This window comes from Typopeltis vanoorti, chromosome 15, assembly GCF_054136105.1.
Source record: "Typopeltis vanoorti isolate ZY-2024b chromosome 15, IOZ_Tvanoo_1.0, whole genome shotgun sequence".
Lineage (NCBI taxonomy): Eukaryota > Metazoa > Arthropoda > Arachnida > Uropygi > Thelyphonidae > Typopeltis > Typopeltis vanoorti.
The window spans coordinates 48,410,309-48,429,465 of NC_143563.1; the positions used below are offsets into that span (position 1 = coordinate 48,410,309).

A 19,157-nucleotide genomic window follows, 5' to 3' on the forward strand; every position below is an offset into this window, starting at 1 on the left:
TCTAACTGCTGACTCACAACTCAAATAAAGACTAAGTATTGCTTGATATAATGCCCCATTGACACCATATAACTGCAGCGTATTGAATAGCTTCTCTCTTGGCACCTTGTCATATGCCTTTTCCAAATCGACAAAACTTAAATACAGATCTTTGATATATTCCCACTTTCTCGACTATTTGTCGTAAAGTGAAGATCTGATCCTGACAGCCTCTATTTGGCCTGAATCCAGCTTGTTCTTCACCAAGCTTTTCTTCCACAATTCTTCTCAACCGTTTCTCAAGTATACTTGCATAGATCTTGCCAGGAACACTCAGTAGGGAAATACCTCTGTAATTCTCACATTCAGTTTTATTTCCCTTTTTATATATGGGTACTATGAGAGCTCTACTCCAATCATCGGGAATTCGTCCCTCTGTCCAGGCTTTCTGAACTATGCAGTGCAGCCACTGTAAGACTCTTATACCACCATACTTCAGCATTTCTGGTCGAATATCATCTACTCCTGCTGCCTTTCCACATTTCAAGCCTTTGATGGCTTTTTCTACTTCAAGTATGGATATGTATTCCTGACTGCATGCCTGGTCAGTGTTTTTTATCACTGTGCTGTCATCACTGCTTGTTTCATTTAGCAGTTTTTCAAAGTAATTACTCCATACTTCAAGGATATCTTTTTCTCCTGTTTTCATTTCACCTTTATCATCTCTAATTCCTTTTACAGCACTCTTTCCTCCATTCCTAAGCTTCTTCAACAACCTCCAGAATATTTTGCCACCTTCTTGATATTTATTTTCTATATTCTTGCCAAAGTCCTCCCATGACTTTTGTTTAGCTAGTTTTACACACTGTTTAGCTTTCTTACATTTGTCTCTGTATTCTGTAAGAGTAAAAGCTGACTTATTTGCCAGGAACTTTTGATATGCTTTCTTCTTTTCCTTCCCTGCCTCTTTAACTTCCTGTGTCCACCAGGGAGTTCTGATTTTTTTATCCTTGCACACAACCTCACCACATGCCTCTCTGGCAGAATCAATCAATGTTTCCTTCAGAGTTTGCCACTGAATCTCCAAGGTTTGATTCCTGTTCTCAAACTCTTTCATTTTCTTTTCAATAATATTTATGTATTTTAGTCTACAGTTCACATCTGAGAGCTGCTCAACTTTTATTCGCTTTAAAACTTTCTTACATGTTATTCTTTTCAATATGAAATTCAATTTTATCCTGCTCAAGACTAAATAGTGATCACTTCCAATTTCAAATCCTCTGTACACTCTGGTGTCCTGCACCAGCAAGAAAACATCACTATCAACAATAACATAGTCAATGAGACTTTTCTTATTCCTAGCCTCTTCTCTCCATGTGAATTTGTGCACATTTTTATGTTGGAACATGGTGTTAGTAATAACCAGTCCATGTCCTGAGCAGAAATCCAACAGATATTTGCCATTATTATTAGCTTTGCTCTTTTCTCCAAATTTTCCCAAAATATTTTTGTATGTCTCACAATCATTTCCTACTCTACTATTTAGATCCCCAACAAGGACCAACTTTTCCTTTTTCATTGTGTCAGTTGCTTTTTCTAAAGCCTCAAAAAATTCCTCCACTTCTACCTTAGTAGAACCTTCTGTGGGACCATAGGCACAAATAAGTCTCATTGTCCAGTTCCCCATTCTCATATTTGCCCACATTACTCTACTTGAGACTGACTGCCATTCAAGAAGATTAGCCTCGTATTTTGTGTTGAATACTATGGCTACTCCTTCTTTTCCTTGATTGTCATTGCCTGAATATGGATATGACACTAGTAAAGTGGATAAGAGGGTGGCTGCTGGACAGATATCAAAAAGTGATATATAATGGAGGGGCATATATCACAGAATTGAGGCGAAAACAGATGATTAGTGGTATGCCACAAGGTTCAGTGCTGGGACTATTGCTTTTAATTTGTACATAAATGATATAGGAAATAACCTGAAAGGAATATTCAGTTGTTTGCCGATGATGCGAAATTAGGTCAAGTAATAGTTAATTAAGCCAACGTGGAGAGCTTGGAGGACGATTTAAACAGGCTGTCAGTATGGGCAAAAGTTAATGGGTGTCAGTTTAATGTCGAGAAATGTAAAGTTATGTATTTTGGGAAAAATGGATTACAAGCCGTTTATCATATTTGTGGCACTGTGCTCCAGGAAATAGATGAAGCTAGAGATTTGGGGGAGGGGGTAGACAGATTAAGTTTAGAGGACATATTGTCAAGGTTGCTAAATCAGCCCATAAGATTACTTGGCTAGTGAAGAACACATTAACAAGTAGAGATAAAGAAGTTGTAATTCCTCTTTACAAGGCCTTGATATGCTCACAACTGGATTACTGTGCTCAAGTCTGGTCCACTGGGTTTCTTGAGGATGTAGAAGCGGTGGAGAGGATTCAGAGGTGAGTGGCCTGTGGAATGTGCTCCATGAAAATAGATTGAGAGCGTGTGGATTGAGGAAGTTGGTTGATAGGAGAAAAAGAGATGATATGGTAGCAACATTTAAGTTGGTTACAGGATTTTATAGGATAGATGCAGTGGAAATGTTTCAATACTTGGCTAGAGGGGCCAGAACAAGGGGGTCATCCCAGGAAGTTGAATAAAGGTGTAGTTAGTAGTAATGTGAGGACTAGATTTTTTGCTTGGAGAGGTGAATGAGTGGAATGGGTTGCCAGACTCAGTTGTGAGTGATTGGTCTGTTAATGGATTAACACTTTCATTGCCAAGCTGAAAATTGGAATTTCGTGTGGTGGCCAAATTTTTTTTAAAATTTTTTTATTTAGGTAGCGACGGCCACGCGATAACGCGCGATCAGATGTTTGGTGAGAACTCGCATCGCGTGATCGCGCAATATCGTTCATTGCCAAGCTGAAAATTGGAATTTCGTGTGGTGGCCAACTTTTTTTTTATTTAGTTAACAACATCCACGCAATAATGCGTGATCGGCCGTTTGGTGAGAACTCGCATCGTGCGAGTGTTTGGCAATGAACATGTTAAAGGAGAGGTATGATGATTGTGTCTCCTGCAATGATTCTTCAGACTCAATAGAGTGCCCATATAATAATAATGATAATCTAAGGGATGGTAACAGTTTTGCTGTAGTCTTGTGTGATAGGCAGTGGTGGGGATTTCTTCTGAGCATTTAGCATCTTTCTATCCTATGGGAATTATAGCCATTAGCTAAGAAAGTGTGATGCAAAAAGTTATCAGCTAATAAGTTAATTAATATTAATTATTTTCTTATCATTCTGTATTATAATCAATACTGTTAAAATAAACTAACATGTACTGCCAATAAAAGCCTTATTACTCATTTGGGCTAGTGAGAGATTTGGTGTAGTCACTGTTCTGTAAGGGGGTGGGGGTGAAGTGTGGTTTGCAGGATTTAATATTTTTGGATTTAGCTGGATTGTACCCATTGACCAAGTTGTAAATGTGTCCAAGTTCGGTTGTGAGGACATTATTACTAGAGCTAATCAATTATGCCCTAGTTTCTTTATCCAAGTGTAAGCAAACAAAGTTTGTGTCCGTAGTATCTTGATTGGCTACTTATATATTGAGGCTGATGACTTCACATAAATTACCATAATATCACATAATGCTAAAGGACATTTTCTTTCCGAAGTGCATAATGCTGTGCATTAAGGGATGGTTCACTACCCAGATCTAGGAAGTTATCAAGGTTGAACTAATGAAGAAGTCATATTTCTCATATACAAATGGCTAAAAGGTGTAGCACCTTATTATGAAAATACTCTAATTTCTTGGAAAGTATAATTTCCTTTCTAACCAAGTGAAAACATTTCCTACGTTAATAATCCTATACTGCTGGGAGCATGATGGTGTGACTGTTGGTGAATGTATCTACCTGTTTGTGTGTGTGTGGATTTTCTGTAAACTGAGAATGCTATCAATGCATCTAAGAAGAGGTGATTACTGTTTCCCACCTTGCTCCAGAGTGAACTGCATTCTGGTGTGCTAGTTATTATGATGTGGTAATAAATGATTGAAGTTTTTTTCACTTGGCTATGCTACCAATTATATATTTGGTTTAATCCTTTATCAAAGTGTAAGCAAACAAAGTTTGCACCTGAAGTATTTTCAGAACTGGGGCAACTTGTGGTAAAGGTAGAATAAGTTCTGATCACTTGCCTTAGTATCTCCCATAATGCAAAGCATATCATGCTATGCATTAAGAAGCGGATAAAGGATTTGGATACTTGGATAAAAGTTAAACCAAATATATAATCGGTAGCATAGCCAAGTGAAAAAACTTCCATCAACTATCTCTAATCCAGAGAGTTTTAATAATAAAGTGTTGACACCTTTTGGCAGCTGGTATATGCTTATATGACTTCCACCTTAGTATCACCACCTCTGGGTCTGGCTCCCACTGATGAGACCTCCTCAATAAAGGCCAAAACCAGTCTGGGTGGTGATAGAAGGAGATGTGCTTTGCATTATGGGAGATACTCAGGCAAGTGATCAGAACTTATTCCACCTTTACCACAAGTTGCCCCAGTCCTGAAAATACTTTAGGTGCAAATTTTGTTTGGTTACACTTCGATAAAGGATTAAACCAAATACATAATTTTGATGGAATTTTTTTTCCACTTGGTTAGACTATAATAAATTTAGTTTAATCCTTTATCCAAGTGTAAGCAAACAAAGTTTGCACCTGAAGTATTTTCAGAACTGGGGCAACTTGTGGTAAAGGTAGAATAAGTTCTGATCACTTGCCTTAGTATCTCCCATAATGCAAAGCATATCATGCTATGCATTAAGAAGCGGATAAAGGATTTGGATACTTGGATAAAAGTTAAACCAAATATATAATCGGTAGCATAGCCAAGTGAAAAAACTTCCATCAACTATCTCTAATCCAGAGAGTTTTAATAATAAAGTGTTGACACCTTTTGGCAGCTGGTATATGCTTATATGACTTCCACCTTAGTATCACCACCTCTGGGTCTGGCTCCCACTGATGAGACCTCCTCAATAAAGGCCAAAACCAGTCTGGGTGGTGATAGAAGGAGATGTGCTTTGCATTATGGGAGATACTCAGGCAAGTGATCAGAACTTATTCCACCTTTACCACAAGTTGCCCCAGTCCTGAAAATACTTTAGGTGCAAATTTTGTTTGGTTACACTTCGATAAAGGATTAAACCAAATACATAATTTTGATGGAATTTTTTTTCCACTTGGTTAGACTATAATAAATTTAGTTTAATCCTTTATCCAAGTGTAAGCAAACAAAGTTTGCACCTGAAGTATCTACAGGACTGAGGCAACTTGTGGTAAAGTTGGACCAAGCTCTCATCACTTCTCTTAGTATCTCCCATAATGCAAGGCACATCTCCTTGCAGACATGTATAATGCCATGCATTAAGGGAAGGGCCACTACCCATACCGGTTTCAACCTGTATTGAGGTCTCGTCAGTGGCAGCCAGACCCAGAGGTGGTGAAACCTTCCAACATCTTTCTCTAAATCCAGGGTAATTTAATAATAAGGTGAGACACCTTTTGGCAACTCATATAGGTAAATACGACTTCTTCATTGCTTCCACCTTGGTATCACCACCTCTGGGGTCTGGCTCCCACTGATGAGACCTCAATAAAGGTCGAAACCAGTATGGGTAGTGGCCTTTCCCTTAATGCATAGTATTATACATGTCCGCAAGGAGATGTGCCTTGCATTATGGGAGATACTAAGAGTAGGAGTGATGAGAGCTTAGTCCACCTTTACCACGAGTTGCCTCAGTCCTGAAGATACTTCAGGTGCAAACTTTGTTTGCTTACACTTGGATAAAGGATTAAACTAAATTCATTATAGTCTAACCAAGTGGGAAAAAACTTCCAACATCTTTCTCTAAATCCAGAGTAATTCAATAATAAGGTGGGACACCTTTTGGCAACTCGTATAGGTAAATATGACTTCTCCATTGCTTCCACTTATCACCACGTCTGGGCTTGGCTCCCACTGACAAGATCTCAATAAAGGTATGGTCAGTGGCCCTTCCCTTAATGCATAGCATTATACATGTCCGCAAGGAGATGTGCCTTGCATTGTTACATCCTGAATGAAGAACTTTATTAAAGAATTAAGTCATTCAGGATTTAACAAGTCAGAAAAATCAGCTGAGAGAAAAACTTGTACTCAAGCAGAAGAATTAAAGTACTAACTGTAAATGGAAATAGAATTACTTTATTTTAGCAGAATTGTAAGACCATGTAAAGAACTTCGTGTATAAAGTAGTATTATATGAATGCATAAATTAGATGTAAGCAATAGTCCAAAGGTCACGGACGGACCTGAGGCAATTTTAAATCTCAGAAAGTGACGCACATTTGGTTCCCAGAAGATGCTGCTATGATCTCGCGATGTTCCGAAGTTGTCGATGAAAGTAGCGGGCGGGAAAAGATCGCAGAAAAAAGAGTAAGAGGACGCTATTGTGGGGGGAAGGAAGAATAAAAAGGGTTTGCACCCCCTTCTCAGGGCTTTTTTCGCCTGTTTCCCTGGATGATGATTTGACTTCTCTCGTGGACCAGTGGTTCCTGGTGGCAGTTCGATATCGGAGGGTGCGCCTTTCCCTTCAATGTCTGAAATTCTGCCGGTGCTAAGGAGTGAGATGTCGGCAGATACGGCCTTTGCTGAAAGTGCCGATGGAATACTATCGCGGACGTACATTATAACCGGCAGCTGGAGTGGAGGAAGGCCCGAAACAGACTGAGAATAGACGAGGGAAACTGATGACCATAGTGACCCATCACGTGGACGCACTTTTATGGAGGATTAGAAGGGTAATTTTCAAACTTCATTCAAACAAAGGAGAGTTCAGACGGAAAGGGAGACCCTGCCCCAAGAAATGGTAAAGTAGATATTTTGTTGTATAATTACTCATTCGGTAAAAGGGAAAGATGCTTGTAGTGTATTAATCGAGTATGGACAGTATTCAAGGACTTTAAGTGATTATTTAGCAGTGGCTAATGTCCATAAGACAAATTGTTAGGAATGATTATAGATGATTGTGACTAGTTTAACATGCAAGACTGACACAGTAGGTAGAATATTGATTAGAAGAGTATAATGTGTATATTATGTGTGCTTGTAGTGTATTAATCGAGTGTGGACAGTATTCAAGGACTTTAAGTGATTATTTAGCAGTGGCTAATGTCCATAAGACAAATTGTTAGGAATGATTATAGATGATTGCGACTAGTTTAACATGCAAGACTAACATATTTAACTGACACAGTAGGTAGAATATTGATCAGAAGAGTATAATGTGTATGTTATGTGTGCTTGTAGTGTATTAATCGAGTATGGACAGTATTTAAGGACTTTAAGTGATTATTTAGCAGTGGCTAATGTCCATAAGACAAATTGTTAGGAATGATTATAGATGATTGTGTCTAGTTTAATATGGTAGTTAACACAGTAGGTAGAATATTGATTAGGAAAATAAATGTGTATATTATGTGTGTTAATTCTCTAACTTGAAAGAAGGGTTTGGTGTTCATGCATTAGGGTATCAATCAGTTTGAAACAGTTTGGTTGTGACTAGTTTAATATGCAAGACTAACATAGTGGGTAGAATATTGATTAGAAGTGTACATTATGTGTGTTAATTCTCTAACTTGAAAGAAAGGTTTATTGTTCATGCATTTGAATATAAATAAGTTTGATATAGTTTGATTTATTATGTCATCGAACTAATTTAAAGTAAGACTGATCTAAGTGTATATTATGTCTTTAGATTGCAATAAATATGCTTTTTCTTTTATACCTGAGTTTTGCCTGTGATATGAACCAAAACTACCACTCATTAATTCGAACCATAGCGGGAGGGGGAGGAATTGAAAGAAAGGTATAACATGTTGTTATAGAGGTTACGACTGCAAACCAGAATTTACTTAGCCTTAGTAGAGCATTTGATTTATGAGTATAAGCTCTAAATTTATTCTCCTATGTGCAACTAAGGTCTGGAAAAGTCTCCCTGAATAAGAGTCCTTTCTATTCTAAGATATTGGCTGGTGCAGCATTAAAAAATTAATTTGTCAATATCTGAAGAGGAGACGGCCCCAGACAGAAATTAGAGGACTCGTTTCTTACAAGCAAGGAATAACCTTTAACAGTTAGGGTATGCACGTGAGTAAATTTAGGAATCGGCCAGAGATATAGAATTTGCTTTCTTTATAGAATGACCACGTAAGAAGTGATACAGATGTTAGAGTCAAGGAAATTTTGTAAGTCAAGTAGTTAAAGTAGGGAGGTTAAAAGAATGAGGGAAGTAAAATATTTTGGGAAAAGAGTAACAACATTTAAATGGCGCACACGGCAATACATAACAATGGCGGTGAGCCACACTCAAGAGATATAACAATGGCGCAGCCGGTAGGATTCATTTAGACATAAAGATAGATTACAAATAAAAAAGATATAACAGCATTATGGAGATACTAAGAGTAGGAGTGTTGAGAGCTTGGTCCACCTTTACCACGAGTTGCCTCAGTCCTGAAGATACTTCAGGATTAAACCAAATATATGTGGTAATAAAGTGTTAGTAGCCTTAAAACTCTGATGTGTTCATCTCTGAGGCTTCTTGACACCTTCCTTAACTTCAACCCCCAACAACCAGGAACACCCATTCTAGCCCACTTGGGAGAGGATGGGGGGGTACATTATTTAGGACTTCAGACCTGCTTTTATTGATCTGCTTCAGTCATACTTACCCTATGTAGTGCCTGTCACACAGCAATTTGTTCTTTGTTCCCTGATGATGGCAATTTAACTTTGTCAAAGTGTTTGAAATACTAATTATATATGTTGTAATTTCCTTAAATAATATCATTATGAATAACAATATGTAAGTCTACTATAAAGACTAAAAAGGTGCTTCTAATTAATGGTATGAGATATATCATTCATGATTACTTATATAACAAGAAGACTGAAAAATAAATAAATAAACAAACAGGATAAAATGGAACGTTCTTTAAGTAGGTCTTGCTTCATAATAATTCTTCACATAAAGGGCATAGCTAAACCAAGTGCAATTAAAGTACTCTGACAACTCAACAGGCTTGAGATTCTTAAAAAATGCAGTGATGCTATTGCAATTCATGTCTGAGACTGAAGCAGAAGTCATTCAGTCAAACATATCTACATGCAGGTGAGCTTAGTGTTAATCCTTGAAGAGATTGGTAAACTTGTGATGAGTTAAGAAAATCAACGATGGCATCACTGCAATACCAGAAGAATTATCTGAAATACAAAATCTAGAATGATGCTTTATCCTCTACACTATCTCCAAAACTGCAGCAGCTAAAGAATTTGAAAAAAGTCGAGAACTGTCACTTGAAAAAATATGAAGCTCTCTGACAGTGAAGATGCCATCAACATACTCAGTTGAGGTTACAAGTCTGCCATTACTCCCAGGCAAGTACCTGTTTTAGAAATTATGACCAGCATCAAAAGTGATATCCATTATTTATCTCCTACATGGCTAACAGTATTCGTTTAGACATGGCCAGACCTCCGAAAAGCAACATTCCACCTAAAAAAGCTTGTATAACAAAAAATTATTATAACCAAAGCTGACAAGGGTAATGCAGATGTTGTCATGGATTAAATGGACTGTAAAAAAAAAAAAAAAATGGACAATCTTCTTTAAGACTCCTCTACATACCAGGTTATAGATTGGGATCATACTAAATCTCAAAAGAAAAAAAAAAATACACAAAGTGTTAAAAAAGAGTTGCATCTTGGCTCAAAGAAATTACCAAAAAGCTAAATCCTTACATGCCCAACCACAACGGATATACGGGGTCTCCAAAATTCACAAACTTAATCCCCTACCCCATCCAATAGTTACAGCATAGACAGTCCCACCTACAAACTAGCCAACCAATTAACAAATTCAGTTTCCTACCCTCTTTATTAATAATTCTATTCACTTCAAAACCATAATAAAAAATCTTATCCTAAAACATTCAGACACCAAGGTCAGCTTAACGACACTGCTTATCTCTGACCGAGGTCCTTGACATTATTAAACCAGCCTTCTCCTCTGATATTTTTGAATTATTCAGGTTCACCATTTACTCAGGATACTTTTCTTGGAAAAGAAAATATACAAACTGCTAGATGACATAAAATGGATGCTGAATTAAATTTTTGATGGCATAAATCCATCAGATGGTTTAAAATGACAAATACAATGGAAACACCTATCAACAAAGCTACAAAACTGCTTCATTACAAGATCCTAGTTTTAATAAGATTTTCTGCTATATCAAAAATGAAACCATAGAACAATCAAAATGACATAGAAGAGGAATGGAAAAATCCAAAGCAAATCCTGATAAATGCAACAGAAAAAGTATAGGAATAAAGAATAAATGGAACAGAAAAGAGGTCAGTATGTCAATATACCACCAATTTTGTTTGCTTTCTAGTACAGAAAAGAAAACAAGCAAAAACAGGCAGTTTCTGGATAGTTAAATTCCAGAATTACTAAATGGAAATTAGAATGATTTTATGAAAGAACTAAAAACTTATAAAATATAATGAATAAAGAAATAAAATAAATGTGAAAATAGCCTTGGAAAAAGGAGTATTTTAGAATCCTGGAATGAAAAGTAAAAATATATATTAAAAAATGATTTAACATGAAACAATGCAAGACAGAACTAAGAAAACGCTTTACAATAAAAAAAAAGGGCGGTATGGGGGAGGAGTTGAAAAGGTGCCTGAAATTCTATAATAAGGTTTGGAATACCAGAAAAGCTTGTCACTCATAAAATTAAAAAAAAAACGCCTAGTTCCACCAATTTATAAAATTAAAAAGAAAAAAAAAAAGTAAATAGAAATTACTGCAACTACAGGAGAATAAAGCTACTGAACAGAGGTTACACCATATAGGTAAGAATACTAACACATACATGGCAGGCTATGTGTACTAGTACAGCACAAAAAATGTTGCTTTGTGAATTTGTTAAAAGAGAAACTCAAAGCTGAAATGTACCTACTTCTTACTTTTAAAATTCTTACTTGATATACATCCAATATGCATACCAAATTCTCAACAAATACCAGGACAAAATGGATTATTCCAAATCTTGCAAAGATTAAATTTTTAGCTTAAAATTAATTATTGAGGGGAAAAAACAGCCCTTACTGACTATGTTTTTGATGCAGTCAATAGACAAAATGTTTAGAATATTACTCAATTTACTAGCTGAAGTGATCAAACTGTTCAAATATCTAAATGTCTAGATTGAGAACGTGATCTGAGTTAATAGTCCTTCCATGTAGATAAACAAAGTAAAAGTTGTTCCTCTTGCCATTAAGACCATATTCTAGTGTTGAATAACTTTCCAGTAAAGCTGTGCTTATCTAACGTGTTGTCCAGCATTAAATGAATGCCAAATGGGACGATCTTTTTGACCCTCTATATAAATCACTCCTTGGTTTATCGTTGGATTATTGTTTGCAGCCTTCTCATCCAGTACTGAACATATCACTGAAGCAATTTGTATTGTCATGGAAACATTATTACTCCCCCCCCCTCCATAAGTTATTATCTAAGCCTTGATTTTGAAAGAAGCATGCCAAGACTGTATAAAAGAACTGGGCATACCACAGTTGGCTTTCAATTAAATGTTCATTTTGAAAGTTTTTTCAATTGGTTATACCATAAATTAAAGATACCTAGAAATCATATTTCTTGGTTTAATCCTTTATCCAAGTGTAAGCAAACAAAGTTTGTCCACGAAATAATTTCATGACTGGGCTACTTGTATATATTCCTATGGAGTTTCCTCCCTTTTTCCCCCCTGTCCCTATTGAGGCAAGTTGAGCCCCCTCATGGGGGATTAAATATTTATGGCTGTACATCCGTGTGTGTTCACAGGGCCTGTTTGATGGGATGAATAATGCCAGATAAACTGGCAGAAAAAACCTTACTGCCCACGCCCAAGACCAGCTAACTTGGCTATGGCTGAGGAAGATCCTCAAATTCCTCACGTATTCGACGAGAATCGAACCTGGGACACTCCTTCCCCAGTCATATGGTTGTGAAGCACACAGCCACTAGGCTAACCGCACGGAGGGCTACTTGTATACAAGGGCTGCTTGTATATAGAGGCTAATGATTTCATATCAATTGCCTTAGTATCCCACAATACAAAGCACACCTCCTTTCGGAAGTATATAATGCTATACAATGGTGTGTGTGTGTGTTTTCTGGACAGTATGATTTTTTTTCTCTAAGGAAAAAGTCTTAGAAGCAAACTCCTACTACTACAATATGAGGTCAGTGGATTCTGTATATGTCTGTTTACTGGACAGTATGTCTTTTTTGTAAGGAAAGAGTCTGAGAAGAAAACTTTGACTACTGCTTTGTAAACTATGAAAAGCAAAAGCAACATTGCCTCCTGTGACTACCATAAGGTGCTCCTGGCTCAGACAAGTATACGATATAATTGTTGTCTGTTGTATGATAGTGTGCTGTTAGCAGTTAAAGAAATCTTAGTACAGTAATGTAAATGGTAGTATGCTTTTCTTAGTTGGAATATGGATTTTTATCCTTTTCCATTAATTTTTATTAATATTATTTTATTAATACTGTTAGTACTTTTCCTAAGGTAAATAAATGCACATAATCATCAGTTATCTTCAACACCTTCTGCCATTCTTCAGATGCTCAGCTAGTTTGAAAACATTTGATGATTTAAGGTGGCATGGAAATGTCACTCTGTGTGTTATACAATATACTTTTGTGTTTTCCATCCGTCGTTTTGTGACATTTTAGATATAATCCCCACCCCTCAAAGTATATACATATTTATATTCAAATAAATGACAATACTTGCATTAATTTTAATACTGCACTCCACCCCTCATCTGTAATCAACCCCAGTCCGAAAATATTAAATGGAAAATTTATATGTTTTGAATTGTGTGCTGTTCAGAGTAATGTGATGAAATCTTGTGCTGTCCTGCCCGAGATGTGAATCACCCCTTTGTACAGTGTATCCACGTTGTACCACGTTGTATATATATATATATATATATATATATATATATATAGTTTTATGAAAAAATTGAATGACTAGAACCGAGATTTAATTAAAAAGGTTTTAATATAAACACACTACTAGTTTCGGCCTGTAACAGCCTTCTTCAGGTGACATTATAAAAGAAAAAACACTAAACATTGAGGGTTAAAAGACTATGAACAACATAGACAGTCTTTATACATAATTAGCATGAAAACGTTGTAGTTGTATTTGAAGCTGTTCTTTCATTTGTTGCATTGTTGGGAGAGTGCGTGCTTGCTGCATCACGTGAACACCAGTACATGATTACAGCTGAATGACTATCTGGGAGGTTGTAGCTTAAGTTGTTATTTAGATGAACAGGATTGAAGATGATTTCTCTCGATTCAACAATTTTTCTCTCTATTTCGTCACTGCAACGGAAGATGTTTGTAGATTTTTCCCAGCAGACTTTGTGACTTTGGTTATCATCATTAGGATTAGCCGAGAAAAGGATATGACTTGATAATGCACTTGCTCGCTGTCTCTTGTAAGTAATGTCTCTCACGTGTTCTTCCATACGCATTTCGACAGATTTGTTTGTCTGCCCGAAATAAGGAATATCGCAGTCACATAATATTTTATATACACCAGGGTATTTGAGTTGATGATGACAAGGTTTTGGGTGGCTAATTAAGGAACGGATCTTTGGAAGCGGAGTGAACAAGGTTCTGATATTGTATTTTTTTTAGAACTTTTGCTAATTTATGTGAAACAGTACTTATGTAAGGAATAGATATATTGCTTTTGAATCTATTTGTTTCTTCTGAGTGATGACTAGGAGGATTAAGAAGGAATTTGTTAATGATTTTCTTGGAATATCCATTAACTTTGAAAGAAGTTTTCAGATGGTTTATTTCTGTAAGCAGTTCATTTGGATCATCAAGAAGAGAACGGGCTCTATGTCCCAAGGTGGAAATTATTCCAAGCTTATGAGGAGGGAAATGATGGGACTGACTGTGCAGATATCTGTTGGTATGTGTGGGTTTTCTATATTGATATTTTTAGTTTACCAGAAGAGCGAGTCAGTTTGACATCAAGAAAAGTCTTTATACATATTTATGTATAAAGACTGTCTATGTTGTTCATAGTCTTTTAACCCTCGATGTTTAGTGTTTTTTCTTTTATAATGTCACCTGAAGAAGGCTGTTACAGGCCGAAACTAGTAGTGTGTTTATATTAAAACCTTTTTAATTAAATCTCGGTTCTAGTCATTCAATATTTTCATAAAACTATGTATGTTAACTATGTACCAAACCCTATATATATATATATATATATATAGGGTTTGGTACTATCCATGATTTCAGGTATCCACAGGGGTTTTTGGAACATATCTCCTGCAGATAGGGGAGGACTACTGTATTTTATCATTAGCTAAAATACTGGCATTATTTTAATAGGAATACTTACTTAAAAACAAACATTTCAGGTGAATCCTTGGAATTCGGTGAAGGACTGATATGTTTTGTTGCCTAAGGGAAAAAATGTTGTGTTATAAATAATATAATCTGTGCACAATGAAATAGTGTTATTTTGAATATTTAATTATACTTGACTGAAAATAATGATTTGCTCTAATGCTAGTTCTTGATGTAGATCTCAAATACTTTCTACCACCCATTTTTAGCCAATGGCCATCAGCTCTATAAAATAGTTTAAATATCCTACACTCTCCTATTCTCTCTGCCCAAAGAAAAATATTTCTATACCCTATATCTTGGATATATCTTAAAAAATAGCTGAAGTACTAAATAATAATATATCTACATCAAGTTCAAACCACACACACAAAACTAATAATTTTCATCTCATCAGTGAAGGCAAATTTCATTCTTGATTTCACAATGGGGTGTATAAAGCATGCTATGCCTATTGAAAGACAACATATGTTAACATCTGCCTCTGAGAACCCAAGAAATATATTCGCTACCATCATTGTGGTAAGTCAGGACTATCACATGATGCAATGGACATCATATCACAGAGGACTAGATGAAAAAATAAAAAATAAATAAATATGCAAAAATAAAATACAATGAAGCAATCTTCTAATCAAACAAGTATGTCTGCATTAATTTACCAAAAATATGGAAGTCATTTCAAGACCAACTCCAACCTAAAAGCTGTAAACATTTTATCCTATATTGGAGGGCATGAAAATGAGAGTTTAGCTCTTTGGTCCATTACAACATGAAATGTTTCCAATATTGCCTTGACAGATCGAATCTGTATACCCTGACAAGTTATTTGTACTCTGAAGCTGCTATCTTGAAATTAAATGTCAGCAGCTAATACTGTATTTATTTCACTTTTATGGTGTTATTTAAAAATTAAGACGAATAACTGCTAATACCAAGGACTGTATGTTTTTTAATATTTCAAAAATCTTTCACAATACGGAGGCCTATAATGGATAATCGTAATTCTAGTAGCAAGGCTTATATGTTGGTCATACATAACTGGTAATTAGTTTACGGAATTAACAACACATAAAGTATATTAATTAAAGGCAACTTTAATGAATAACTTCTATATTTCGGCAACGTCACGTTGCCATCTTCAGGAACATAAAGATATGGTATGCGCATGCAGGCACTAACAAAAGCAAACGAGGAAGAAAGCAAGAAACTAATATTGTTCCTAAAGTCCTAATGGTGCCCTCTGGCAGGCTATTTGGTTGTCTTGGCTGTTGGGCTGAAGTTCTCATAATGTAAGTCTCCCAAATTTGGGGTAGTTTCATGCACCCAAATTTGTTGAGGTTTGGAACGATATTTAGAGCTGGTGATGATTCCTTGAATAATCTTTCGTATTTAAACTTGTTGCAGCGTATTATTTTAGTTTTCTTCCAACAAATTCTATGGTGGGTATCTAAGGCATGGTCTGCCAGCCCAGTACTGGTGAAACCGGATGTAGTCTTTGTGTTCTGAAATCCTGATATTTGCTGTCCTGCTTGTTTGGCCAAACAGGCAGGACAGCAAAATAAATTAATTGTAGCTATAAGTAGTAAACTTGCATACTATACTGTTGAATGCATATTAAAAATTATGTTGTTTACTGTAGTGTTCATATGTCACTATTACTGTACAACATGCGAGTGCTGTAGTAACGGCAGTCATGTTGTCACCTGAGTTTAACTTTGGGTCTCAGTAATGGACATGCGCATTGGTAGATTTTTTAGGACAGTTGTCATTTGGTAACAGGAATGCTCGAGAGAAAAGAGTAAGCAAGTAGGGGAGCAGAACTGAAGATGTTTAATAAACTGCCAAGTTAAGTTCTCAAATCTTGGAAAAGTTTTTTATGCATTTTGAATTACTTTTCAAGGATAGAACTGCAAAGCTAATAATTGAAATACAGTCCTTGTATGTGAAAATATTTTGTGATCAATTAAAGGCAAGGATTTATATTCCAAGGAGCAATTTGGAATCTGTGGTGAAAGTTCTAGTATTGGAAATGCATTTGAACTCATCTTTCCAGGTGATATCAATGTCCACAACTCCAAATGGCTTTCCTTTTCCAACACCGTTGACCAAACTAGACAAAATGTAGAAGTATATGCTATAAGCAATGACCTAATGAAAATTGTACATCTAACATCCCAAGTTCTTGATAACTTTTTCCCACTCTTCCAATACCTTTGATCTTTTTTTAACCAGTTCTCCATCAAGATACGCTGTTGAGGTACCTCCCACCCGCCTTCTTGGTAATTCAAACCACAATTTTGTGAAAGTTATCTTTCACAGAACACCCTACATCTACTCACTCCCAAATTTGTGTCTTTTGGCACTACAAAGGTGCTAAGTGAGATAACCTCTCAAATGTGCACTCTTTCTTTCCATAGTCAGATGGAAAGAAAGAGTAAGTTTCAAGATCACTACAGACCAATTGCAATCACCTCATTCACCAAAATAATGGAAAAGTCATCAACAGTTGACTTCTCCACTATCTAGTCCAAAAGAAGATCTATCTGCTGATCTAAGCACTTGCTCTGAACAGAAATTATCCTCACAAGCTACCAGGCCTTCATTCCACTCAAAATTTCCATCCACTTACCAAGCCTTGGTTGAATAAGGTGTATTAAAAATGTTGGTACACTTTATTGAAAAAAAAAAGTCACCTTAACACAGGCAGCTTGCATCAACAACACCAACTGTATACTTGGCTAATGCAGAAGCATGCATCATATGCAAAGGAAGCATTGATAAATCCAAATATGACTTCATACAGGCCACTAGTGGGAGTCAATAATAACAGGAAAATCACATCCTGCCCAAATGGAAGAAAGACATGCTGTCTGATCACTTGGGAAGGCCATTGGAACAGAATTTCTGCTCATCAGCACTTTCATCTCTCTCATTCAGATGGCACTAATAATGCAGACCTGAAAGATAAAGCAGGCCTTCTGGCATCACTCTTCCTCCAACTCCTGCACAGATGACTAAGGCAAATTACCTCCTGACAATAACAAATAACTCCTGTAGTTTTGGGGCAAAAAAAACATCAGAAGAATAATAAACAACTTAGCTAAAAAGCCTTCAGGTCCTGATAGTATCTCTCCAACTGTATTCAAGCATTGTAATCCTGAATTACACTTGTCCTGAATTGTCTCGGCAATCTTCCATACGTAGTCAGCACTTATTCAATTTTGTGGAAGATTATACTCAGTCTATTCAAAAAAAAAAGGTAGATAGAAGTCTATCATCAAACTACCAACTAATTGCAATCACTCCAAAATAATGGAGAAGGTCATCAACAGTTGACTTCTCTACTACTTAAAGGCCTGCCAGTTAATCAGTGACAATCAGGATGAAAGATAAAGCAGACCTTCTGGCATCACTCTTCCTCCAATTCCTGCACAGATGACCAAGGCAAATTGCCTCCTGCCAATACCAGGTATCTGGTATTGGCAGGAGTTGATCAAGATCTGCAACTCATGTCTAAGCCTACATTCCATTATCACCTGACATAACTCAAAAAATAAAAAGGTTTGGAGACGCATGCAGTCACTGTTCTCATTTCCATAACTTTTGATTGTTTCTTCAACACATGTGGTGGAAGACTGTTCCATAGGGCAGCAGTGGAAGGTATAAATGAAGAAGAGGAAAAATTTGTTCTGTGGGTTTGGAGATGAACTGTAAGAATGCTAATTAGCTGCTGCATGTGTTGGATGGATTTACAAGAGGGGGGGGGGGGTTGGGGGATTTATTGATGCCAATTCTGATGAACAGTGGCCACAGAGGTATTTATAGAAGATGAAGGCTGTGGAGACTGAAAGCCTCTGTGAAAGTGCGTGGGGTGTATTAGTGAGAGAGAGAGGTTGTCAATCAATCAATCAATCTCTCTTTTCTGTATAGAATCCAGTATTTTTATGGAGCTCTTAGGGACACCACCCTAGATATGAGAGAATTATTCAATGGCCGGGTAAATTTGTGATTTGCATAGGATTAAGAGCTGTTCAGAATTAAAGTAATGCTTCGAGCGAAAGCTAATTTTTTTTTTATGCAGAGGAAGCAATAATTGTGATATTTTTACCAAGAGAGATTAGAGTATTGTCAAGGGAAAGATTGGAAGAACAGTTTTTTGTGTGTGTGGGGGGGGGGGGGGATGAGGGGGGGGGGGAATAATGCAGTTAGCATTGAAGTTGATAATGTTATCCAAGTACAGGTAACCCTCATATAACGCGGTACTTATACAATGAGGTTTTGATATAACGCAGTCTAAAATTGTAGTAACCCTTGTTGAACGCGGTACTTATACAACATGGTTCCAATAAAAACACGGTCTGCCAATTGTAGTAACCCTTTATCTTTTCAAGGTTATGACCATGCGACTTAAAAATCCAATTTTATCTTCGTTAAATTTGTGTCTGCCTGTATCCCACATGTAATTATAAGTAGCGAATTTATATTAGGGGAAATACCCTTTAGCACGCATGTACCTCAATTGTTTTACCATATAAAATGCTTATTGTTGAAAATAGTCCTCATTTCTGTCAGGAAAGTGCATTAAAAATCATAAGTGTGTTCATCTC

The 19,157-nt window shown here is 36.4% G+C and overlaps 1 protein-coding gene across 2 annotated transcripts in view; it reads right to left on the reverse strand.

Moving 5' to 3' along the window:
• LOC150098746 (structural maintenance of chromosomes flexible hinge domain-containing protein 1-like) overlaps positions 1–19,157 on the reverse strand; it is a 733,568-nt gene that overhangs the window by 175,661 nt on the left and 538,750 nt on the right. For both annotated transcript variants that reach the window (XM_090405871.1, XM_090405872.1), the window contains exon 35: positions 14,540–14,601. In XM_090405871.1, the coding sequence (XP_090261997.1) occupies positions 14,540–14,601 (62 nt within the window). The remainder of the gene's footprint in view (positions 1–14,539; positions 14,602–19,157) is intronic.